Below are 25863 nucleotides of genomic sequence, written 5' to 3' on the forward strand. Positions count from 1 at the left end.
GGGATTAATAGAATTATCCCCACCAAAATCATACACCGATCTTTGTTAAGCATTTGGAATATAAACAAGTTATGTATTATTGATGATATACTTAGAAAAAATGTAAAATAAAAAAATAATCATCCTATTTTTTAAAATATAGGATGATTCAAAAGTCCTATTCCATTTTGTTGAAAACTCATACCAAATTTAATGAACTTCGGATATGAAGAGCCCACTGCAAGAATGATGGACGTCACTTTCTTGTCGAAAATGAAACCAAGACTGTCAATGCATAGCTTAAGACATATAGAATGTACATACAGAGTTATATGGCATTAACACTGATAGTCATTGTCCAGTAATGATCGGAAAATCACAGTTAAACTTTAAGCGCTAAGCATTTCAAACTTTCAATTGCTTCTCCTGCAAAATGTATTCCAAATGACATCCATCATTCTTGCAGTGGACTCTTCATATGTTACTGGTGACACTATGAGGTAACATAATTATATATTTCAACCAGATTGTGACTATAATTAAGACTTTGTAGTACTATTAAGATTTTTTTTTCTTTTTTCGTTTGACATGTCCCATATTCTAGCTGTGAAGCGATGTACGAATACCATGGAATGTAAATTAATATGTTACAATACAAAACTGAGCTATCAAGGTGACTTTTGCAGTAAGTCCCAACATGACTAAGAGAACGTATGATAGATTTGTAAGTGCAACATGACTAAGAGAATGTACGATAGATTTGTACATAATAACAAAATTATCATGGTGGTCATTCAACTGTAGACGAAAGGTCAGTTGTTACAGAGTTATTCTAAAGGTCTTTTTCACTTAATTGATGCTTGTATTAAACACTAAACCCATTTTACAACAGTCATGTTGTACTACACTGTGCTTACACAATCATTCCTATAACAATGTAGGTAATGTAGGTGCAAAAATTTCGCACAAAGTAGTTGTGTCGACGGTGTCCTCAGCTTATCACTCTTCATTCTTTTATTTTACTTTCTGACAATAACTGATTATGCGGCGCCAAGTTAAAATGAACTCGCGGATGACGTTCGAAGGAAGCTGTGCTGTTTGACCTCTATGTCATTTCCATAACATTTGTCATACTAATTACGAAATGCAGTAGAAAATATGAACTATATATTAGCGGCTGTAGTTGATGGACTTGATGATGTGAACCAGTGAGCGCTAAATTAAGAGAATAATACTGTGTGAAAAGTGGAATATTCTAACAATCGTTATGTATGAGACAACCATTTTGTTTAAGTTGTCAAAGTTATTCTTTGTTTCTTACGTTTATATTCCCAAATTCAAGAATCTTTATCTTATCATTGAGAAAACTTGCAAAAAACCACGAACATCGATATCATATCATGTCTACCGTTGCGTTTTATGGAAGTACAGGGACATTATTTTATTTTTACTTCAATTTTTATTGTACCAGAGTTTTTGAATGTACTTCACTCCCACCCCCTCTACTACTAAACTTCCAACCGTTTTCCACACAGAACCGAGGCCGCGTATGCAGCACTGAGTTAGTGAGTATAGTACGTTCCAGAAATATGTTCGCGTTTTCCAGTGACGAAATAGCTTTCAATATTGAATCATATTTTCGCACAGGTACTGTCGTCCGTTTGCCTACATCGCATCCCGGTTTCCCCACCTGCTTCTGTTCGCCCCTCTGTAAAGTCTAGTAGCTGGGCTGTCTTAGCTCTTTTCTGAGAACATTAATTTCTATTAGGAATTGGACGTCTACGTAATATTATGCAACTCTTTAAAATAACTTAATTAAAAGAGCCTCGTTAAGTAATTAACTGTCACGTGATCCCTCCCCCTTTCTACGACTCTGCGACAAAACCACTTGAACGGACAGTAGATAGCATTTCTGAGTAATTTTATCTTTTCGGATCGGGCAGAAGTGAAGATTAAATTTTTATAGAGTAGGTATAGAATTATTTCAACATGAGTTACTCGTACGAAGGACGAAACTTGTAATTGGAATTAGATACAATAGTCTATACTGCGATAATATGCACAAAAGAACTGAAGCCTGTATCGAAATGAACGGCCACCATTTTCAAAAATGTGTTTAAATATCCATATTATGATTATTTTTCAATTTAACTTCATTCTCTATATTGTACGCTAATGTGCTGTAACAGTACAATATACACTGCATAATTAATAAGTCCGAATGGATAGCTCAATTCGTGAGTGAAAACACTAAGTGTTAATGCAGTACTGTATTTTGATGAAACAAAAATTTAATGAAAATTATCAAACTCAAAATTGCGAAATTTCCTAGTTTACATAAATGGATGAACTACTTTTCTTCCCTCCTATACCTAGTAAAGTGATTTGTATTTTACGCCAGTATCATCGAACTCCAGTCTTGGAAGGGGGAGCAAGCGGTGTTTCCGGTTCTAGACCTTTAATCCAAAGATATAGACAGGTTAATATTAAAAATGTTAGTAAAAATAAAATGATGTCCCTGTATAAGTGGGAGAGAGGGAAGCGGGATCACGCATAAGGGTCGGTTTCACAATGTTTACAATTGTTAACTTCGTTAACTTACAAGGGTCGGATCACAATGTTTACAATTGTAAACTTTGTTAACTTCTATTTCATAATCCGAGCTTGTAAAGTTGAAGACCTTTACAAAAGAGATCAAATCTTTATAAATTAAATTTTGTATACTACATAAGTGTTCCGTTTCACAACTAAGGATTAATTTTACAAAACTGTAAATTTAACTTGTAAAGTTAACACATATACAGGCTGTAAGGGGTATAAGTGTCATTATTTTAACTGGTGATTACTGATGTCATAAAGAAAGAAAAAATGTCCTTACAATTTTTTCTAACTGCAATTATTTAACTACTTATTAAAGTTTACAATATTAGACATTTTGCAACGTTGCTGGATAGGGAGGGGGAGGATTATACAGAAAGTACATAGTACAGCTCAAGCGGGTACAGACATACCGGTACGAAACAGATGCTCTGTTCTAATGCAGGAGCGGATCAAATAATACTGTTGTTACATAAAACGAGCAGCAAATACAAACTTTCAATCTCATTAACAGAACATTATGGTAAATATACATTTTATGTAACAATATTGCTCCATTTTTATTGTACGTCTAAAAAATAAACATTAATGGTTTTCTGCACAAAATCACACGAACATTTTTTCTAATGCAACATTTTAATCTCTCCCGCTTCCGTAAAGCAGCATCATTTTTAAATAAATTTCTGGTTGTGTAATTTTCGAAACGGGATAAGAGACTCCTAGTTTCTAAAAATCGTTGAGAAACTGCTACAAAAGTTCGCCGATTAGGTAACCTTCTTTGAGGAAAACGTTGACGGTACATTCTTCGTGCCTCACTTGAATTACGACGACTTTCTCTATAAATTAATAACATATGATATTCCTAAACTATAAATGATATTGTAAGTTGTTTATTGAATACCCAGTACTGAACTGTCATCCGCTCAGCAATATAGCCTACCTATGGACAGGGAGCTTGAACTCAACTGACTCGTACTTACGTCTGTGCAGAGTACTGCCTGCTGAACACGTTGCCACGTCTCTCACGCCAGAATATTATAGTACATTATGCAACGAGTCTATAATGGTAGTAATTAAGACGCGAGTATGTTTATGAAACGAGCGCAAGCGAGTTTCATAATTTTCATACGAGCGCCTTAATTACCATTATAGGCAAGTTTCATATGACTCTTTATGCTCGACCATATTTCTAACTTGAAATTATTCATAAATATTCCTGTTATTCTTATCTGACTGAGGAGCGGAACTGACCTTGTGCAATACCTCGTAAATTGAGAGATTTGCGCAGACGCGAAAGTATTGATTTTTTCCGAGAAACAAATGACATTGACCTTGATATAATCTAGAGAGTAAAATAAACATTAATCTTAATATAACCTTGAAATTGAATTAGACAATGAAAAACGAGATGACAAATTGAATTTATTTGAATATTATTTACAATTAATGCTAATTATTATAGTAACAGAACTTGTTGTCTTTCGATTGCATATCCGAGAATAATCGATACTTGCGCTTTCATATTACTACAATGGTATTTTCTGATTGGTGGAACACCTGAACTTTAATGAATAGGTGTACTTTAATGAGGTCCATTAAAGGGCTGCTAACAGGTGTATAATTACTACATTTCGGCATGGTCGAGCATAAACAAATTTAAGCATGCACTTTTACTTAATTTCACGAAAACGTAATAGAACACACAAATATGTATTTAAACTAATATTAACTTTTGCTAGGTATATCTACTGATATAATTGTTTTAGTATATTTACTAACGACATAATAAGTATAACGCAACTAAAATAAGATAGAAATTTTTTTTCTTGGAAAATTATCAAGTTTTAACCCTATGTTGTATGAAAAATTTTTGATCCCATAGACCGTCCCCGACGACTGTGGAAAGGACGGCACTTATACCCCTTACACTCTGTACAATTGTTCTTACAGTATGTGTGTAAAGTCCATCATTACAACAAACTATGCACGGGAAGAAAATAAATATATATTTTAAAATTAATTTCATGAATAAATGGCCATCATTAAGAGTTAAATTAAAACAACTGTCATGTTATTTAGCAGCAGTTCCAGGGACTCAGTAAAAGATATTCAATTTGAAGCAGTAATTAGGTGAGGGAGAGACCGATTTATCAGCGAAGTGATATCTCCATATTTTTATTACATGTATTCGCGGGGATGTTCTGGCGACTTCGTTAGAATTAGCTTCCTCACACAGGTGTTTCGTCACTTGTCAGCATCGGACAGATTTAGGGCCACCTTGAGCGGGGTTTTCGTATAGAGACTCGATGAAGCATAAAATTCTAAAGCCGGAGTTAGACTGGACCCGTGGGAAAGATACTGCCAAGCTTGGGTTTTCCAAAGAACGGGTATTCTTGTGAGTTATACAAACTAATTTGAGGTTATGGGAAATCCAAAGTTTAAATTTAGAGATGACATATTTCGCGCCCAATAAGAAGAGATCTTGGTCCAGCTTATGAGGTCACTTTGGACCAATAGGGAATAGATTTTAGGCCAGTTAGTGACGTAGTTTTTAACCAATAGGATAGTTAGTTTTAGCGTAGGATAGGTTTTTATAAATAAGGGTGACGGGGAGCGGAGATCATCAAGACGACTACTATTCCGCTTCGGAGCGGAGATCATAAAAACAACTTTACATCGTGTCGGCGGCCCTACATACAGGGCAGAATAACTACTTCGTTTGGTGTCGACAGGACTACTATTTCGCTTCGTGTCATAGTGTACTCGACAGAGTATTGAATTTGTAGTATCGGATAGAGCTTATTCAGAGCCGCCATAGAGTCGATACAAAAGGCGACCAACGATTGAATTATATGTCAGCCGGAAATACATATTCTAGGGTTTACCAAGTGGATACGACAATAAACTTATAGTTTTGAAGTTTACGCTGCCTTTTATTTAAGTAGCCGGCTTGGTATTGTTCCCGACATCAACCTACACCACAACAGTACCTCGGCTACCCTGAGTGAATCTCACGCAACATCGAGACGCACCCACCCTCAAATGGCGCCCAACGTGTGGTCACAATAACCATACACCCACAAATGGCGCCCAGCGTGGGGCGTCAATAACGACACCCACCCACAAATGGCGCTTCCCAACGTGGGGCTCGAAGGAAGACAGCTGTTCCAGTGACCGGCCCCGGGTGCGAACACAGCACCAAACAACGAGGAGGACCGGACGGAGCAGTTCAGCCCTGCATAGCCGAGGAACGACGCTGGAAGGCGGGAACAGAACCAAGCCGTCGCGACATCACGACAACACTAGAGAAGACAACACGGGGACCACCAGAGAAGGCGACTCGGAGAGGCTGTGGCAAGTATGAATAGAAGACGTATAAATGTGTATATATATATGTATTTTTTTTTTGTGTGTGATATTTTGGGGGAAAGAGTGAAATAAATGTATTGCGTAATTTGTTGGAAGTGAGTCGAGTGCAAATACAGGCCTAGTTAGATTATTATTGGGAAAGCAAGCGTCGGATAGATGACAGAGTAGCATATAGATGATACTACGTAGCCATAGGAGTAAGGTAGTTAGGAAAATACGAGAAAGACGAGGAAATAGAAACAAGGGAACCATGGAGCAAAGGAAGGACGAGGAAATTATGGAAATTAGGGAGGAGGTCGAGAATAACGCAGGACAAGAAATAGAGGGAGAGCGAACGGTGGAAAAGCAACAGAGTAGAGACAGTGGCAAAGGGGAAATGACGCTAGAACAGTTATGGGAGCAGATGAGACAATTCATGGAAAATAAATTAGACAACAATTCAAGGGAAAGTAGAGAACAAATAAAACAAATGGAAACTAAATTAGAAAATAACTCGAGGGAAAGTAAAGAACAAATAAAGCAAATGGAAAATAAATTAGACAACAATTCAAGGGAAAGTAGAGAACAAATGAAACAAATGGAAACTAAATTAGAGAATAACTCGAGGGAAAGTAGAGAGCAGATTCTGAGGGAAAGTAGAGAACAAATAAAACAAATGGAAAATAGATTGGGGGAAAGTTCGAGAGAGATTAGAGATCATATTGCAAAATTAGCGGAGAGAGGAAACAAGATGGAGGACAAAATAGAGAAGCTAGAGGGGAAATTAGCCGAGAATGGGATCGGAATGGAGAACCAATTGAAGATAGCTATGGATAGGATGTCAGAAAGTATGAAGGATTTAGAATTTAGAGTTAGAGATAGCGCTACTAGAGAGAATAGCGACCTAAAATCAGCTGTTGAGGAAACGATAGTGGAGAAGGTTCGAGAAATTCAGAATTCGGTGGAAGAGAAAATAGGTGAGATGGATCAGGAAGTGGACGGTCTCAAGCGAGCCATAAAGAATAAAGAAAGGGCGGATAACGAATGTTTGGAAGAATTAAGAAGTAAACTAAACTCAATAAACGACGTACTAAATGGGGGTAGTCCCGCAAATTTAAGCGGACATAGCAGCTCGGACCCTGCAGTTTCTAGACAAGAGGGCACAAGTGAGAGCCCGGCATCAGGTAGCAACATAAATGTAAGACATGTTAACAATAGTGTTGGTGAGGAATGTCAGACCTCACGGGATGATGTGCGTAGTGAGTTGATAAATGTAAACGACAAGGCATATTTAGGCCGTCCCCAGTACCCCACTCACATTTTGAATGAGATTGGTTACCCTATTTTTGATGAGGTTGAATTTTCAAACCCACATAACTACATAAGTGAGCTAGAAACGTACTTTAGAATAAGAGGGGTGCCGGATGACTTAAAAATGACTGTCGTACGAAAGAGCCTAAAGAGCCGACCACTCAACTGGGCGCTAGTGGCCCTAGGGGATAATGTCACTTATGAGGAATTCAGAGAAAAATTTTCGGAGAGATACTGGGGACAAAGACAACAACAAAGAATTAGGAAGGAAATTAATCAGAGCAGGTTTGACGCGGGAAGAGGCGTCTCTATGATAGATTATTTTCTTGAAATTGTTAAGAAAGGGAAAAGCCTCAATCCGCCAATACCGGATTCAGAGCTGATCCAAACTGTGATTTCGCAGTATCCCGAGAACATAAGATATAATCTGATTGTAGCAGGGCCCCGAGACTTCGGGGAAACAATAGATTTATTAACTGCGCTGGATGGTTCGGACGCCACGCACTATGAATGTAGTGGACAGGCAGATTATGAACAGGGCAAAGGAAAGGGTTCAAGCCCCACCGACCAGAAAGCGGGGAAGGGGGCAAGTACGGCCTTTTCATCCCCAAGGACAGGAGCCCAAAATCAGAGTAACTGGGGTGGTGACAGGAGCCCCAACAATGCACATAGTCGGTACCATAATGGCCATAACGGAGGGAAAAGTCCCAACAGGGAGAGAAGGATTGACCCGCCCTTTGGGGGTCCTTACAATAATAGTAGGAATAACCAGAGTAGTCATAACAGGATGAGAAACGATAGAGGAGGTGTTGGTCCCGTGCGTAGGGTTAACCACATAAGATGGTACACGGGAAGACAAGAAAATGGAAATAATAGGCTTAGAACCCAACCACACTGGCTTCGGAACAGGAATTACAGACAGGGATTCTGGCAGCCTAATTTTAGCAGGGGACCGCAATATCGAGGTGATTGGAGGAGACAGGAGCAGGAGAGAGATAGGCGAGACGTCCTACAAGGAATGGCCTCACAAGGGTGCAATAGGCCACCTACACAGTGTAACGTGGGACAAAGCAGGAATAGAGACATGAACGGGCGTCAGCAAAGTCCGGTCAGAATGAATATGGGCCGGGACCCTATAAATTGTAGAAATAGAGACGAGGTAGCAGTGGAACCGACTGCATCGCACTCGGGAAACTGCTAGACAGAAGTCTCAAGGGTTCGGAGATTTCTGTAGCTAAGTGCAGTAAGCCACTGTCAAAAGAATCCACCAACGCGGTGAGCGTGAAGAGACAGAGCGAGATTACTAACCCAGAGTTAGAAAATAATGGGACTTATGTATTGCCTTATATAGATGCTAAAATATTTGGGATAAAGTGTTGTGTGTTGTTGGACTCGGGCTCCACAAATAATGTATGCAGCTTGGAATTTTTTCAAAAGGTTAGGGATTCAGGAATAAAACTGCAAACGTTACCCATATGTTCACTGTACTGTGCGGGCGCCCTAAGCAAGAAGAAGGAAAAGGTAAAATATCAAGTATGGTTCGAGTTAGAGTGCGGAGACGTGAAATTAAATGCGATTTTTCTTGTGATACAAAGGTTGACTACCGACATCATTATTGGAGTAGAAAGCTTCTATGAATGGCACGCGCTATTAGATTTCAGGGAAAACAGACTAGGGGTTACGGCAGGTAACGGCAGTGTAGGCCATGTCCCATTCAGTACCAATAACGCTCGAGCTGAGTTAGATGAGAGAACCGCGGGAGAGATAGAATTACAGGAAGAGTTATTTTTTGTAGAGCACCTCAAAATTTGTAAGAATGTAATTATAGAGGTTAATCCGTGGGAAGGTAACGAGGTAACTAGGGGAGTGTGTCAAGTAGGCTGCGGAGAATGCGAGTTGTGTATCGGCGAATTAGTCCAGGCGAGACAAATAGGACGTAATCTCATTAGCGGTAGGGCCAGATATTGTAATGAGATTTCGCTTGGCGATCGTAGGCAGGTAGTCGCGTCTAACAATAGGAAGACGGATACTTTCGAAATAGTGAGAGATAAAGTTAACCAGGCACACGGCCTGAGTGAGAGTGAAAGAAAACGCTTAATGGATGTTGTAGGTAGCCATTTAAATGTCTTTTCAGACGCGCCGGGTCTGTGTAGAGTGTATACACACAAAATTAAGGTGGTAGGAATGGAGGAATTTCGGCATAAATGTAGACCCATCCCCCTATCTTTAAGGGATCGGGCAGACGAAGTCATAAATGATATGTTAAAAGACGGAGTTATAGAAGTATCGGACTCGCCTTACGTAAATGCATTGTGCTGGGTTAGGAAGCCCAATGGAAGCTTAAGAGTAACGATCGATGCCCGACACGTTAACTCGTTTTCAGTTAAAGATAATTTCAGGACGGAGTCAGTGGACACTTTGTTAGGCCGTATCAGTGACTGTTCTATATTCACTAGTTTGGACTTGACCAGTTCGTATTGGCAGATTCCGCTTGACGAGGACTCGAGAAAATTCACAGCGTTCCTACATAACGGGAAAGTTTATCAGTATACCCGATGCCCATTCGGCATCGCGAGTTCTGGATCTGCGCTACTAAGAGCACTTGACATAATTTTTGGTGATTCGACGAAAGGTTTTCTGGCACAGTACATTGACGATTTTCTTATATATGGCAATAATGCTGATAGGCATATTAGGGATATTGATTTTGTACTTACTAAATTGAGAGAGGCTGGTATGACAGTCAAGCTGGGGAAAACAGCATTTTTTAAAGCTGAGACAGTTTTCCTGGGTTACGTAATTTCGTCTGACGGAATTAGACCGGACCAAGAGAGAATTCAGAGCATTTCGAGGATCCCGCCGCCGCGGAACCGGAAACAGGTTCGTAGATATCTAGGTATCCTACAATACCAGAATCGGTTTCTCGTCAATTATGCTAAGCATGTAGCCCCACTCAGAGCATTATTGAAGAAGGATACACCCTTCAGGTGGGGGTCGGCAGAGCAGGAAGCATTCGATCGAACGAAACTGCTTTTTGCCGACTCAATTCTGTTGGAAAGGCCTAACGACAGCCTACCTTTTCAGATTTATACGGATGCGTCTTCATATGGATATGGAGCAATTCTATGTCAGACAGATGAAGATAATAAGCGACATGTGATTGCCACAGCTTCTAGGGGACTGTCGCGTACCGAAAGCAACGCATCAATCACGGAACTAGAGATTTCTGCTGTGTACTTCGCACTACAGAAGTTCCGTCAGTATATCTTTAATAGGCAGATAATCATATTTACTGACCATGTAAGCCTAGCGTTTCTGAGTAGATGCAAATTGACGAACTCTAGAATATCTAGATATGTGCACGAAATTTTGGCTCATGATGTGACGATTAGACATATTCCGGGGGCAGACAATATCTTTGGTGATTGTCTCTCTCGTTTGAATTCCAAATCGGGGCTACCGGAAACTATCACCGCCCCCGCGTATGAAATTGCCGTGATGAAAATTGATTCCACGAGGAATGGAGCTCTGACGGGAAAATTTCAGAAAATTGCAGATTTGCAGCAGGAGGATTCCACGATAAGGGCCTTAATGGACAAAGCTAGAGAAATCTCACAGGTGAAAGACGAAGTGTATGGATTGCGCTCTGGTATCTTGTATAAATTGCATGGTAGGGATATCCAGAAGTGGAAGATATACATACCTGCGAGTATGGAGAATGAACTTATAAACAACTTTCACCTATCTATGTGTCACTCTGGGAGTGATAGGGTCATTTTAACTATGTCAGAATCATTTTATATTAAGCAACTGTCAAAGAAGGTTAGAAGGGTAATATCTCGTTGCGAGGTCTGCCAGAGGGCGAAACCTCTAAATGTAAGGTATGACAATGTACCACAGGTCATTATCAGGGGTAAAAAGAATGAACTTGTAGCAGTGGACGAACACGGTCCAATGTCCACATCGTCCTTCGGACACAGGTACATATTTGTTACGTACGATGTCTTCACAAAATTTGTAAAGATTTACCCTTTAAGAAATATCTCTAGTAAATTGTGTGCTGACAAGCTGGTTAGAGAGTACATACCGACTTACGGCCCGGTAACAGCGGTGCTCAGTGACAATGTGTCGGTACATAAATCGAAAGTGTTTTGCAAAAGGCTGGAAGATGCGGGCGTGAAACTATACAATTGCTCCGCATACTTTCCCAGCGGTAATCCCTGCGAAAGAGCGCTTAGGGATATATCATTGTACCTCCGTATTCTGTGTCACCGAAACCATAAGGACTGGTTTAGGCAATGTGAGGTGATTGAGAGAGTCATGAACCACTCTATCAATCCAACGACCGGAATAGCTCCGATCAAACTTATGTTAGGGATCGATCCCGATCCCATGATAAAGAGTTTGCCGCAGGCAATACAGGAGGGTGAGCCTCCTAGTGATGAACTACTGTGTAAACTAGCTTTCGACCGAGTCAGGAAAAAGGCTGAGTATAGACTCGGTAAAGTTAAAAGATATCGCCACAAATGGGAGCCCTCACCCGGCGATTTGGTATTGCTAAGGGACGTGAAGTTATCTTCCGCCCTTAGAGGACGTTACTCACGCATGGAGCTACTGTACAAGGGGCCCTACGAAATTAAGAGTAAATACGGAGACCATACTTTCGAATTGGTAGAAAGGGGAAAAAGTAAACCTGTTGGTAGGTACCACAAGCAACTCTTGCGGCCATTCAAACAGGAGAGGCTAGGAGGCAGGAATGAGAAAGAGTAGGATGGTTAGTCTCACGCGTACAGCTAGGTGAACCTGTACAGGGCGGCTGGTACAACCAAGCACGCAGAGTGTGTAATTGATCAATTAATAAATAAATGTAAATATGTGAATGAATGGTATTGTACATATGTAAATGTGGATATAAATTGTACATTGTTGTGCTTATTGTGTGAGAGTTGTGTACATAGAAAGGCTTGTGAAGATATATGTAATATTTATTGTAATTGCTTGTAGTGATATTATAATCAGATTGTATTGTAAATAATGTGTTACCGGCTGATCGTGTGGGGGAAGTATGAGGCTAGTTATAGGCAGAAAGCGGGGACATCTCATAACATTGGAAACTCTTTCGGGAATTTCCAGTGGTTATGTAGATGGGCATTTGAAGCAGTAATTAGGTGAGGGAGAGACCGATTTATCAGCGAAGTGATATCTCCATATTTTTATTACATGTATTCGCGGGGATGTTCTGGCGACTTCGTTAGAATTAGCTTCCTCACACAGGTGTTTCGTCACTTGTCAGCATCGGACAGATTTAGGGCCACCTTGAGCGGGGTTTTCGTATAGAGACTCGATGAAGCATAAAATTCTAAAGCCGGAGTTAGACTGGACCCGTGGGAAAGATACTGCCAAGCTTGGGTTTTCCAAAGAACGGGTATTCTTGTGAGTTATACAAACTAATTTGAGGTTATGGGAAATCCAAAGTTTAAATTTAGAGATGACATATTTCGCGCCCAATAAGAAGAGATCTTGGTCCAGCTTATGAGGTCACTTTGGACCAATAGGGAATAGATTTTAGGCCAGTTAGTGACGTAGTTTTTAACCAATAGGATAGTTAGTTTTAGCGTAGGATAGGTTTTTATAAATAAGGGTGACGGGGAGCGGAGATCATCAAGACGACTACTATTCCGCTTCGGAGCGGAGATCATAAAAACAACTTTACATCGTGTCGGCGGCCCTACATACAGGGCAGAATAACTACTTCGTTTGGTGTCGACAGGACTACTATTTCGCTTCGTGTCATAGTGTACTCGACAGAGTATTGAATTTGTAGTATCGGATAGAGCTTATTCAGAGCCGCCATAGAGTCGATACAAAAGGCGACCAACGATTGAATTATATGTCAGCCGGAAATACATATTCTAGGGTTTACCAAGTGGATACGACAATAAACTTATAGTTTTGAAGTTTACGCTGCCTTTTATTTAAGTAGCCGGCTTGGTATTGTTCCCGACATCAACCTACACCACAACAGTACCTCGGCTACCCTGAGTGAATCTCACGCAACATCGAGACGCACCCACCCTCAAATGGCGCCCAACGTGTGGTCACAATAACCATACACCCACAAATGGCGCCCAGCGTGGGGCGTCAATAACGACACCAACCACAAATTTAATCAACCAAGACTTAAAATTCTCATATCACTACATGAATAAAATCAAAGGTTTCAGATGAGGTCCGACGCAATGGACAAATACAAAATACAAGAGTGGACCGTAAGTAATGTCATTAATTTCATGGGGTTATTCTTTGAAATATTTCAAACAAAAATGTTTATATAATTTTGCTCGTTTTTGCTTCTTTTTCCGAGATAAAACTTGTTTTACATGAAATGTTTTAGAGTCCATTTTGGGAAAGCAATTGATTTAATTCCAAATATGCTCAGTCAATTTAAGAGAACAATATATTATGATAATTAATTATTGAAAGAATTTCAGTTTTGTCCTTTATATGTGAAGAAATTGATCCGAACAAATGTAACATTGTAAAATTCATTTGCAGAACGAGAAGTTAGTTAAATTTGTTCGGATGAAGGGAGCAAAAACGAGCAAAATTGTATTAAACTTTTTTGTTTGAAATATCTCAAGCAAAAACGCCCTAAAATTAATGACGTTACTTACGGTTCATTCTGCATAGGCAACAATGAAAAATGGAGTCCTTAACCTCAAAACAAATTTGTAATGCTTTACATTGTTAGGTACTAACTGTCAGTTCTATAATTATAACAAGGATTGCGCACAAATGTGTAGATTGTATAGTTATTGAACGGTTATTCTTTGCTGTAGTCTTTCAGAGACCTTGTCCTGTGTCAGTTCTACGCATCGCAGATAGATAGATATTCTTGGAGTTTCTATAGCTAATCATCCATTCGTATGCAAATATCTTTGGTCCCCCTTACTTCTGTTAAAACTGTCACCTTTTTCTCATTAATAACATGGAAAGGAGTCATACTAAACGATTCTTAAGTTATCTGTTGAATTCAGCGGTTCCTATGGTTTTAGGTCCCTTAGGGACCTATATAATAAGCTTCCCAGTCAATATTATAAGTTACCAACCAATAGTCTCGAAGCTAGATTTTATAATTGGCTTTTAATTAATCCTTTCTACTCTGTAGATGAGTTTCTTAACATAAATTAATACGAAATTGTTTTTTAATAAATAAAGTTATTTAGATTAGTTACAATTATTACATAAGAGTGAAGTGTTTTAATTAATTTTAGAGTTTCAAAATGTTTTGCGTTTTCATTCTAATTACTGTTTTCAATTATATGTGTATTTTCAAATGTAGCCTATGTGTGTTTTTTTTTTTTTTTTGACGAAGCTTATCACTGTATGTTTAATGGCTTAATAAATTGAATTGAATTTAAATCGTAGACCTATCGAAGAAGGGGTGGAAATATGTAAAGTACATTATTTTTAAGATATTGATATTTACTATCTCTTGCATAGATCTAATAACAAAACCTGCTGAATTTAGTTTTGAGAGTAATTTCTTTAATACGATTTTTCCAATTTAATATATTAATATCGATTCGTAAGCCAAGATTTTTAGTTTTTGTTTCCATTACGGACCTGTTAATTATTACGCTTGAAATTTTCGAGGTTGAATTTGGGAAGAATTTAAATTGGAGTATGTCAGTTTTGTTACAATTTAATATTAGTTTACTGGCTAAGAACCAATCACATTTTGAGGAGAATTCTCGCTGTGGAAGACTTGAACACGTTGGAGTTATTGGGTGTAATTACTGTTTCGTCTGCAAATAATATGGGATGACCTATACATCTTTAATTAGGGGGGGAAGATCGTTTATAAACTCTATAAAAAATAAGGGACCTAAAACTGACCCTTGTGGAATTCCATGCTTAATTTGATCCATGACTACAATTCCAAGCGTTAAAACTACGTCGTAGCTATTGCGGCTAGCTAACAATTAAGCCTTAACTTACACATATGAAATAAAAGTGGCGCACGGCTATAGTTACAGAGGATTTTACGATTAGAAAATCCTTTTTCAGATATCTTTAACGGCAGTCGGTGTTTGATAGCTTATCTTGTTTCAAAAGGTGGAACATACGGTGCTGGAATGATAATCATGTTTCATTCATTGCCTTTTGTGTTCGTTACGTCACCTCGCAGATGACTCGAAACGCGACGGATCTTCCTTAAGCAGGCGTGACATCTTTTCATTTCTGCGAGGGAGTTGCGTAAGTAGAGGTAGTGACGATAATGCGGTGTGTAATAAACCGACATGACAGAATTCGTATAAAATGTCAAAGCTATGCTTACACGAGATGCACCGTGAACCAGAATCGAAGAGCTCAGTTTCATTAAACTACCTATATTAATGAAAAACAGGTTATGCTGAAGTTCAGGGAATGTCGTACAGCAGTTGTAGTAGAATTTCATATAACGCTGTTAATTACACAATTTATTCACTCTCGAATTCAATCTGGAGCCGTCTATGAAGGATATAAGAACAACGCTCAATGAGATTAAGGTAAACAGTGCATACATTTTATCTTTCCACGCTCACATGCGTGCAGCTCCGCTCTGTACAGCTGCATTCTCTCTACATCTGCGAGCGTGGAAAGATGAAATGTACGCACTATAAAATCAGAATATGAAATTGTCCCCTAATCCACAATTTTATCTACAGTATGTTAGAAGTAGGCTTCCCAGAAACATCAGAAAAAATGCAGGACACTCAGCACCGATTTTAAGAATTAAGCTTTGATATTTTTATTTTCCATCGTGCTTATCCATGTTATCTTTGATCAGATTACAAAAAAAAAAAAAAAAAAAAAAATGTTTCCACAATGTGTCCTATTATAAGCAGGTGGTAATCAGTAATCACGATATATCTGTAAAAGGTGTTCGTGAAGTGTTTTTTTTCTTCTTACTCACAAATGGCTTTCAGAGAACCCGCAGGTTCATTGCCGCCCTCACATAAGCCCGCCATCGGCCTCTACCCTGAGCAAGATTAATCCAGCCCCTACCATCATATCCACCTCCCTCAAATCCATTTTAATATTAACCTCCCATGTACATCACGGCCTCTCAAAGGGTCTTTTCCCCCCCTCAGACCTTCCAACTAACTATTATATGTCCTCTATTATTATTATTATTATTATTATTATTATTATTATATAAATACAGTATATACTGTAAATTGAATAAGAGTCTATATAGCTCAACTGATTGTTTATATTTGTAAAGTGTACAATTTTGTATAGATTAACGAAAGTATGCTTGTAAATTAAATTAATCTGTTTACTATGTATTGTATATTTTTGTATAGCTTGGCTGATGAATTGTATATTCTTTAAATTGAATAGTAATCTGTATAGTCCTAAGATGAATTCTTTATGCTTATAATTTGAACTAATTTGCATGATATGTATTATCAGTTTTTGTATATAACAACTGATTGAATTGTGTATGCTTTTAAATTGAATTAACTTACTTGCTATGTATTATATTTTATACCTTAACTGATGAATAATTGTTTAGGTTTGTAAATTCAATAATCTGATTTCTATGTACTGTATATTTTTTGTAGAACCACCAACGTAGCTCACTCGGCAGAATCGCCATCCTGCTGATTCGGAGCTGTGCTCGGGCTTGGGTTGGATCCCCGTTTGCTCTGATTGCCTGTTTTTTCCGAGGTTTTCCCTAGCCGTGGGGCGGATGCCGGGTGGTGTATGGCGAGCCCTCGGCCTCACCTCACTTCATTTCGCCAAAAAATTCTAATGTTGTAAAATGTTGACTAGTTCCACATCTTAAAGCCTCAATGCTAATGTAAGATCTATGGAATACAGTAAATGAAATGAAATGAAAAAGGAAATTTCCGCTTTCACTCCACCAACATTCCTATCCTCCTCCTTATTTCATCTATCATCTGTCAAATAGTAAAAAATAGGGTGGAATAGTCTTGAAGGTAGAATGAGTGTGCGATGCTAATGCAGTGAAACCTCTCATTTACGGACATGGAAGGGACGTAACAATCTATCCGCATGTGAGAGGTGTCCTTTATTGGGAGGGAGACTCCCCAATCTAACAGTAAATTTATGATATGCATTATGTATCCCTTCACGCTTTAAATGAAATGTATTACTGTAGTTTAATTTTAAATACAGTCTACTGTACTACAGCAAATTCTTTGCAACTTTGAACTACAGTAGATAAGACCCAAAAAGGAAAATACAGTACTGTGCCATGCAATTTTATTCTAGATTTACAGTTATGCAGTACTGTAATTTACAGTTTTGAACTTAACCTTTACGTTCAGGTGCCATGTCTCTCGAAACAGAATAACTGATTGAAGTGAAAAGAAAATAATCCTACCGTACTAACCCTATCATGTGTGGAATACAATTTCACGATCGCGGAAACCTTGGACCCATCGTACAGGTTAAATTTTATGCCTTTGTTTATCCACCCGCTTCCAGCTAACAAGGGGTAGCCGGCTGGGCTAGTGGTAGCCTACGAGACGCTTACTGTCTTCTTTCATGTTAAGGAATTTCTGTACAGTTCTCAAAACTAAATTTTTCATATTTGTAACATATTGGGTAGTAAGAATTTCTCAAGGTTTATACTTTTGAGTATGAGCACTTCCTGTGATTATATACTCGTAACCACTAGAACATACTCATATTCGTAAGAATAAAGACATTCTACCTAGCGTGAATATATACTCATCTCTACAGCCTTCTTGATCGTTTAAAAGTTAGTATGTACTCATGTTACCTATCCTCTTTGACCACATTGCACCGTGATGCTCAGTTTTTTTTTATAGACTTTCACATGCTATCCGCATGCTGTAGTGGTTTGTGTTTTGCTTTTTATAAATAAATAAGTAAACAAATAAACAAAGAAATATATAAATAAAATAATAAAATAAACAAATAAATAAGTAAATAAATAAATGAATAAATAAATAAACATGAAAAAGGAGTGAATCAGATAAGTGACGTTAATAAACAGGAAACAAGGAAATAGTACTGGGAAATCGTCATTACAGGATGTTGGATAGCGATTACAATCCATTTCTAGAATTCCAGTTATGCTAATTCTATTTTTTATTATAGAGAGTTATATATATATATATATATATATATATATATATATATATATATATATATATAATTTAAAGTTACAAGTAATTGCATTTTGCAATTCAAATTTTACAAAATAAACTGTAGGCTAATTGTTAATTATATTTAACAATACAATCTAACCTTATAATTTGATAGCCATTCATATTTTTTAGGTTATGTTTTTTATGAAGAACAAATACGTGTTTAACCTTTTTCACATTCACTTTTGTGAAGCGTTAAAGGCTTCTGAAGTTCACGTCTTTTTCTATATTTTTCCATGAGGTACTACATCGTTCATAAATTCTGCCATTTTTTTTATTTAACTTTAAACTGAACACAAATATTCAGAATTGAGCCTGCTACAAACCATACTCAGAATAACATGAGAACGAACTTATAAGTATGAGAATATACTAGCTTTTATTCTTATCAAGTTTGAGTATATATTCTGTACAAGACGGACAGTATATTCTACTATGCTTCCATGTTATGAGTATGTAATCAAAAATGAGTAGGTACTCAAATGTTTTTATTCTTACTAACAAGAGTATATACTAAAAAAGTCCAGTATATACTATATACTCATGTTTACTCTTACCACGGATTAGGTCTTGAAATCCAAGTTCTGTCCTCAGTCAGGAGCTAAAGCAAGCTTTAGGACTGTGAAACAGCTGTCCGTGTCCGTGTCTGAGAGTGTCCGTATACGAGAGTTAAATTTATCATTATTGCTACATTATTTCAGTTGAGACATAAAAATCTGTCCGTATATGAGGAGTGTCCGTATCTTGGAGGTGTCCGTAAGGAGAGGTTTCACTGTATAGAATTTAAAGGATTATAGTCATTGCTCTTATCAGGTAGCCTACTCGACTGGAGTGGGACCTGGCTCTGCCAGTATTGAAGCTATGTGGCCCGCCTATCAACGTCGGTTTCATGAATGGCACCCAGGCCACCTGTCATCGGATATAGAGCATACAATAGGCCAATGTGAGCCTACATACATGGACTCATCTGAGGTCCGGCTTTGCAGTAAGCCAGCCAGACAGCGGGCAATTCTTGTGCAAGTATAAAACGGACATCAGTGGAGATTGACTCAGAGATATATAAACCATTTTATTACAGAATTCATTACGCTTGAGTCAGTAAGTCGACCGCTGAATACTGAACTAAATATAACCTGTCTCTTTCTACATAAACGTCCATCAGTAGTAGCAAACCGCGCGAGAATTGCGTCACTGATTTCTGTGTTGCCATATACTCTATGTATTATTTAGATTGCAATTATTATATTTCAGGACATACAGTGTTTTTTATTTTTAAGTAGGTTATTTTACGACGCTTTATCAACATCTTAGGTTATTTAGCGTCTGAATGAGATGAAGGTGATAATGCCGGTGAAATGAGTTCGGGGTCCAGCACCGAAAGTTACCCATCATTTTCTCATATTGGGTTAAGGGAAAACTCCGGAAAAAACCTCAACCAGGTGACTTGCCCCGACCGGGAATCGAACCCGAGCCACCTGATTTCGCGGCCAGACGGGCTAGATGTTACTCCAGAGGTGTGGACGACATACAGTGTCGTTATGGCGTATTTTGTAACAAGTCTGAATTATACTCTCCTTATAACGGTCAACTTAGCTCTTTTTACAACTAGACTCTTCCCTGATTATTAGAGGAGAAAAATTCGCTCTGGCACCGGGGATCGAACCCGGATCCTTGGTTCTACGTACCAAGTGCTCTAACTACTAAGCTACGCTGAAATTCAATCCACAGCACCGGATAGAATCCCTCTCTAGTGTTTTTCCCTTCGTGGCCTGACTCCAAGTCCGACATATTATGTTGACATATATTAAGTCAACTGCTATTATACAAGGAGCGCACTCAATTGAGTGACTTGGTGGCCGGGATTCCACATAAATATGCACTGTTGGGTGAAGAATCTACGTATCTACGCAAAAGATTGTAATTTATATACATTTCATTTGGAAACTGCCATCTCTCGGGCGATGCAATAACGAAGGCGATAGTGCTGCCTCTATAATCAAGTTTAGGAACTTCATCTTACAAAAGGCATTATACATTTTCCCAGTTTGCAGGTCGAAATGAGGACCGTTTATGCAGAACTTGCTAACTGAAAAAACTAAATTTTACAGGAGAGACAAAACACTATAGTAAGCAAGTTTTACTGTATCTCTCACTTATAGCAGAAAGCAAGTTTTGAAAAAACGAACACACTTTGACACACTAAAATGAAGAGAAATAACCCAATTTTACTAAGACGCTTTGAACATCATGTAGAGGCCTGCCTTATATTAATGAATCCATGAAAATCGCAATTTTGCAAATGTTGCAGTTAGCAAGTTTTGCAAAAACGGTCCTCAAATATAAAAGTTTCATTTCAAAAGAGGAGAAATTATTTTTCTACGAAATTTCAATGGAGACTTAAAGGATTTACTTTTAGGTAAACAAAAGAGTACAAGAAAATTTTAATAGAACACCTACTAAGTATAAACGGAGAACGAATCGTAAAGACGGCGTTCATATATAAATAATCTGAGATAATGTGGGACGACAAGTAACCTTTGAAGGACATTCATTACGTGTAACATAATATGACGCCACAAGTGATGGGCTAATTGTCGAATCCTTGTAGCTCTTTACAATCATATTAGGTGGCTGCGTGGTCTTAGATCCTCAGCTGTCACGCAGGCGGTTTGGTTCGAGTCTCGGTCAGACCTGGAATTTTTCCTTGAATAAACCACAGGCCTTATGACGGACAAGGCCGCGGTTGGGGCTTTGCTCAGGGTTCTCTCATTGCTCCATGTTAGGCATCAAAGTCATTGCATCCGAGCTTCACTCCATTATTATTTCATAGTACCTATTTTCCGATCGCCGATTATCAAACGCGCGGAGGGTTTCATCTAGGAGGAGCGAGGTTTCCTGTTCGAAACCTGGATATTCAGCGAACCACACCTTCTTCAGCTACTGTGGATTGGGAAAACACTTACCTAGGGTATTAGTACAATGGATCAGCAGTGGTCGCAATGTTGGATCATACAAAACAAACAATTTATTCCACGATTTCACACATTATAATGGAGATATACCAGAATGTTCAGCAAGAAAAGCAGACTTTCAGGAAATATATCACCAATGCAATGTCTTGCTTAAAATGCATATGCCAATTAATCATCAGTCCACCAGATTTCTCATTGACCGCTCACTATCAATAATGTCCATTCATTCCTTGCGCTCTGAAACCCAGTGATGCTGTTAGTCTTTGTGCGGAACCATTCACCTCAATATTAACATAGTGGCATTTATATTTATTTCATAGCATTAATTTGTATAAATCTAGGGCTAGACCTATCATACTGTATGTCACGTGTATAATATAGGCTACTTATTTATAAACTATTTTACGCCAATTCATATAAAACCATTAAGAAAAGATATGAAGAATCGGGACGAGAGATGAAGATGAGGATCGGAACGAGGGATGAAGATGAGGATCGGGATGAGAAAGATGAGAATGAGGATGAAGATGAGGACGAGAAAGGTGAGGAGTATAAGGACGAGAAAGGTGAGGACGATAAAATGGATGAGGACGATAAAAATGAGGTGGATGAGGACGAGAAAATGGATGAGGACGATAAAAATGAGGTGGATGAGGACGAGAAAATGGATGAGGACGATAAAAATGAGGTGGATGAGGACGAGAAAAATGAGGTGGATGAGGACGAGAAAAATGAGGTGGATGAGGACGAGAAAAATGAGGTGGATGAGGACGAGAAAAATGAGGTAGAGGAGGACGAGAAAAATGAGGTGGGTGACGACGAGAAAAATGAGGTGGGTGAGGACAAGAAAAATTAGGAGTACGAGCATAAGAAAAATGAGGTGGATGAGGACGAGAAAGATGAGGTGGATGAGGACGAGAAAGATGAGGTGGATGAGGACGAGAAAGATGAGGTGGATGAGGACGAGAAAGATGAGTACGAGGACGAGAAAGGTGAGGAGTATGAGGACGAGAAAGGTGAGGAGTATGAGGATAAGAAAAATGAGGTGGATGAGGACGAGAAAAATGAGTTGGATGAGGACGAGAAAAATGAGTTGGATGAGGACGATAAAAATGAGGTGGATGAGGACGATAAAAATGAGGTGGATGAGGACGAGAAAGATGAGTACGAGGACGAGAAAGATGAGTACGAGGACGAGAAAGGTGAGGAGTATGAGGACGAGAAAGGTGAGGAGTATACGGATAAGAAAAATGAGGTGGATGAGGACGAGAAAAATGAGGTGGATGAGGACGAGAAAAATGAGGTGGATGAGGACGATAAAAATGAGGTGGATGAGGACGAGAAAATTAAGGTGGATGAGGACGAGAAAAATGAGGTGGATGAGGACGAGAAAAATGAGGTGGATGAAGACGAGAAAAATGAGGTGGATGAGGACAAGAAAAATGAGGTGGATGAGGATGAGAAAAATGAGGTGGATGAGGACGAGAAAAATGTGGATGAGGACAAGAAAAATGAGGTGGATGAGGACGAGAAAAATGAGGTTGATGAGGACAAGAAAAATGAGGTGGATGAGGACAAGAAAAATTAGGTGGATGAGGACGAGAAAGATGAAGACGAAAACGAGAAATATGAAGATAACGAGAAGGATGAGGAGTAAAATAAACCGTGTTAAAAACACTCGGAAAGAAACCAAGTTACAATTTTACGAAGTGATGGCGGTTCGCGAATTATTGTACGACACGGAATTTTGGACATCAAACAAAAGAGAAGATAGAAAGATTGAGAAAGTGAAAGTTGAGGAGGATGAAGGCGGGAAAGATGAGAATGAGGACGAAGATGAGGTGGATGAGGCTGGGAAAAATGAGAATGACTACGGGAAATATGAGAATGAGGCTGAGAAAGATGAGAATGAGAACGAAAATGAGGATGAGAATGAGGACGAAAAAGATGAGAATGAGAATGAGAACGAGAAAGATGAGGTGAATGAGGACGAGAAAGGTGAGGTGAATGGGGACGAGAAAGATGAGGTGAATGAGGACAAGAAAGATGATAAGGACGAGAAAGATGAAGATGAGGATGAGGACGAAAAAGATGAGGACGAGAAAGATGAGGATGAGAATGAGAACGAGAAAGATGAGGTGAATGAGGACGAGAAAGATGAGGTGAGTGACAAGAAAGATGAGGATGAGGACGAGAAAGATGAGGTGAATGACAAGAAAGATGAGGATGAGGACGAGAAAGATAAGGACGAGAAAGATGAAGATGAGGATGAGAATGAGGACGAAAAAGATGAGGATGAGAACGAGAAAGATGAGGTGAATGAGGACAAGAAAGATGAGGACGAGAAAGATGAAGATGGGGATGAGAATGAGGACGAAAAAGATGAGGATGAGAATGAGGACGAAAAAATGAGAATGAGAACGAGAAAGATTAGGTGAATGAGGACAAGATGAGGTGAATGAGGACGAGAAAGATGAGGTGAATGAGGACAAGAAAGATGAGGTGAATGAGGACGAGAAAGATGAGGTGAATGAGGACGAGAAAGATGAGGATGAGAAAGATGATGAGGATGAGAATGAGGACGAAAAAGATGAGGATGAGAATGAGAACGAGAAAGATGAGGTGAATGAGGACAAGAAAGATGAGGTGAATGAGGACGAGAAAGATGAGGATGAGGACGAGAAAGATGAGAACGGTGAGGACGGGGCAGATTAGAAGGATGAGGACGGAAAAGATGAGAAGGATGAGGACGGAAAAGATGAGAAGGATGAGGACGGAAAAGATGAGAAGGATGAGGACGGAAAAGATGAGGAGGATGAGGTCGGGAAAGATGAGGTTGAGAAAGGTGATGAGGATGAGAAAGATTAGTTGGAAGAGGATGGTATGAGAATGACAGGAAAGAGGAGAATGACGACGGGAAAGATGAGAATGACGGGAAAGATAAAAATGAGGACGAGAAAGATGAGGATGATGAAGAGAAGGACGAGGAGAAGAAAGAGAAGGAGAGGAAACGAGCAAGTTTCGTCTCGAGACGTGAAGTAAACGGCTTCATTTAATGCCGAAGTTAATAAATATTATGTCTGCACGACGTGTGCATATGAGTGAGCAATATCATTAAAACAGTCCGCAATTACTTATGGAAAACTGCGAAAAATAGCACTGAAAACAAAATATGCAATTTTAGTAAAAATGAAATGCCGGTATGCGGTTTGGGAAAAAAAATTTGAACCGAAGAGCCTCACCACAGCATCTGTAGCTCGGTGTTCAACCTCCGACTCGGTCATTCACTCGTGCGCCTGCGCTCACTCTCGCTTGTCTTTCCACACCGAAGGCTGGAATTTGCGATTCTCCGTGCATCCTCATCAGTACCAGCGGATGTCGGAAATTAGATCACTTGCTCGACTTGTCGGTGGCGAAATGAAAGTTCAGTGCGGCGTGTAGCTAGTCCTAACGTGGCCGTGGGAACGTGCAGATATGAAGAACGCGTTGCAACGCAACATTTTCCCCAGAAAAGGAACGATTACTCCTCACTCGCCATGTCACCAACCAACTACTATTAACTTCGTGGTCTAATCTGCAACGGCTACCGAAAGAATACGGCGTCACATGTGACCTTGATGCTCCTTGTTCTACTACTACTACTACTACTACTACTACTACTACTACTACTACTACTACTACTACTACTACTACTACTACTACTACTAGTAATTGTAATTTATTATTAATTGTCATTATTGAGTGTAATTAGATACCAATACCACCGGGTATTTACTCATTTGGAGTTTGAATAAATACCTACAATTTTGACGCAGAAGGAACAAAATTTGGAACTATAGTATCAAAGCATATTACATTAGAGATGAACAAAACTAACTGCCGCTCTCGCTCGCTGTGTTCGCTGCATTTGTCTTTCGAGTCTCGGCTCATCGTTCTCGCTGCGCTTCGAGTCTCGGTCGTCATTCTCGAAATAGCATTTGGTCGGCGTGGAAAGATTTCGTAACTTTGTATAACATACATCATTGAAATTAATAGCATAAATGTTTAAATGAGACAAAAAGACAAACCAGAACAGTATCTTAGTTATCAAAATATTCTGGTTCTATTATATGATATGACCAGGCTTCGAGACTTCGGACCGAATAGAGCAGTTCAGTGGGAACTGAACGCATAATTGCATACTGAGTATAGTGGTAAAGCGTACAGTGGGTGGGGGTATTGTAGAATGAATGCCAACAAATACGCAAAGGAAAACGCTCTGGATTTGAAGGTTCTGACGAATAATTTGGTTTTCATACAAACTGTGTTTGAAACTATTACACGGTTAGAGAAGTCAGAGCAAGAAATGCTGGAAGCCCTCAAATTAATTTAGAAAATGACACAGAGAATTAATGAGACATCAAGTACACCGGTTACTTAACGTGTAAAACAGAAGTGGAAATCAATTTTATGTAGAAATAACG

At 38.9% G+C, this 25863-nt stretch overlaps 2 protein-coding genes across 2 annotated transcripts in view; one reads left to right on the forward strand and one right to left on the reverse strand.

The window, feature by feature from the left end:
* Positions 1 to 25863, reverse strand: part of Ipk2 (Inositol phosphate kinase 2) — a 106405-nt gene that overhangs the window by 68561 nt on the left and 11981 nt on the right. The window lies entirely within an intron of this gene.
* LOC138700448 (high mobility group nucleosome-binding domain-containing protein 5-like) lies at positions 21858 to 24115 on the forward strand. The gene is made up of 4 exons (XM_069827062.1): positions 21858 to 22232; positions 22281 to 22986; positions 23111 to 23715; positions 23864 to 24115. The coding sequence occupies exons 1-4, from the start codon at positions 21858 to 21860 to the stop codon at positions 24113 to 24115; spliced, it is 1938 nt and encodes a 645-aa protein (XP_069683163.1).

Source organism: Periplaneta americana, chromosome 5 (assembly GCF_040183065.1).
Source record: "Periplaneta americana isolate PAMFEO1 chromosome 5, P.americana_PAMFEO1_priV1, whole genome shotgun sequence".
Taxonomy (NCBI): Eukaryota; Metazoa; Arthropoda; class Insecta; order Blattodea; family Blattidae; genus Periplaneta; species Periplaneta americana.

Bases quoted from the DNA above. Each gene is read 5' to 3' on its own strand.
- LOC138700448 (XM_069827062.1), top strand. From the start codon at position 21,858: ATGAAGATGAGGATCGGAACGAGGGATGAAGATGAGGATCGGGATGAG. The intron at 22,233-22,280 runs GTGGGTGAGGAC...AAGAAAAATGAG, and splicing joins GTGACGACGAGAAAAATGAG to GTGGATGAGGACGAGAAAGA. The intron at 22,987-23,110 runs AGGTGGATGAGG...AATTTTACGAAG, and splicing joins GGATGAGGACAAGAAAAATT to TGATGGCGGTTCGCGAATTA.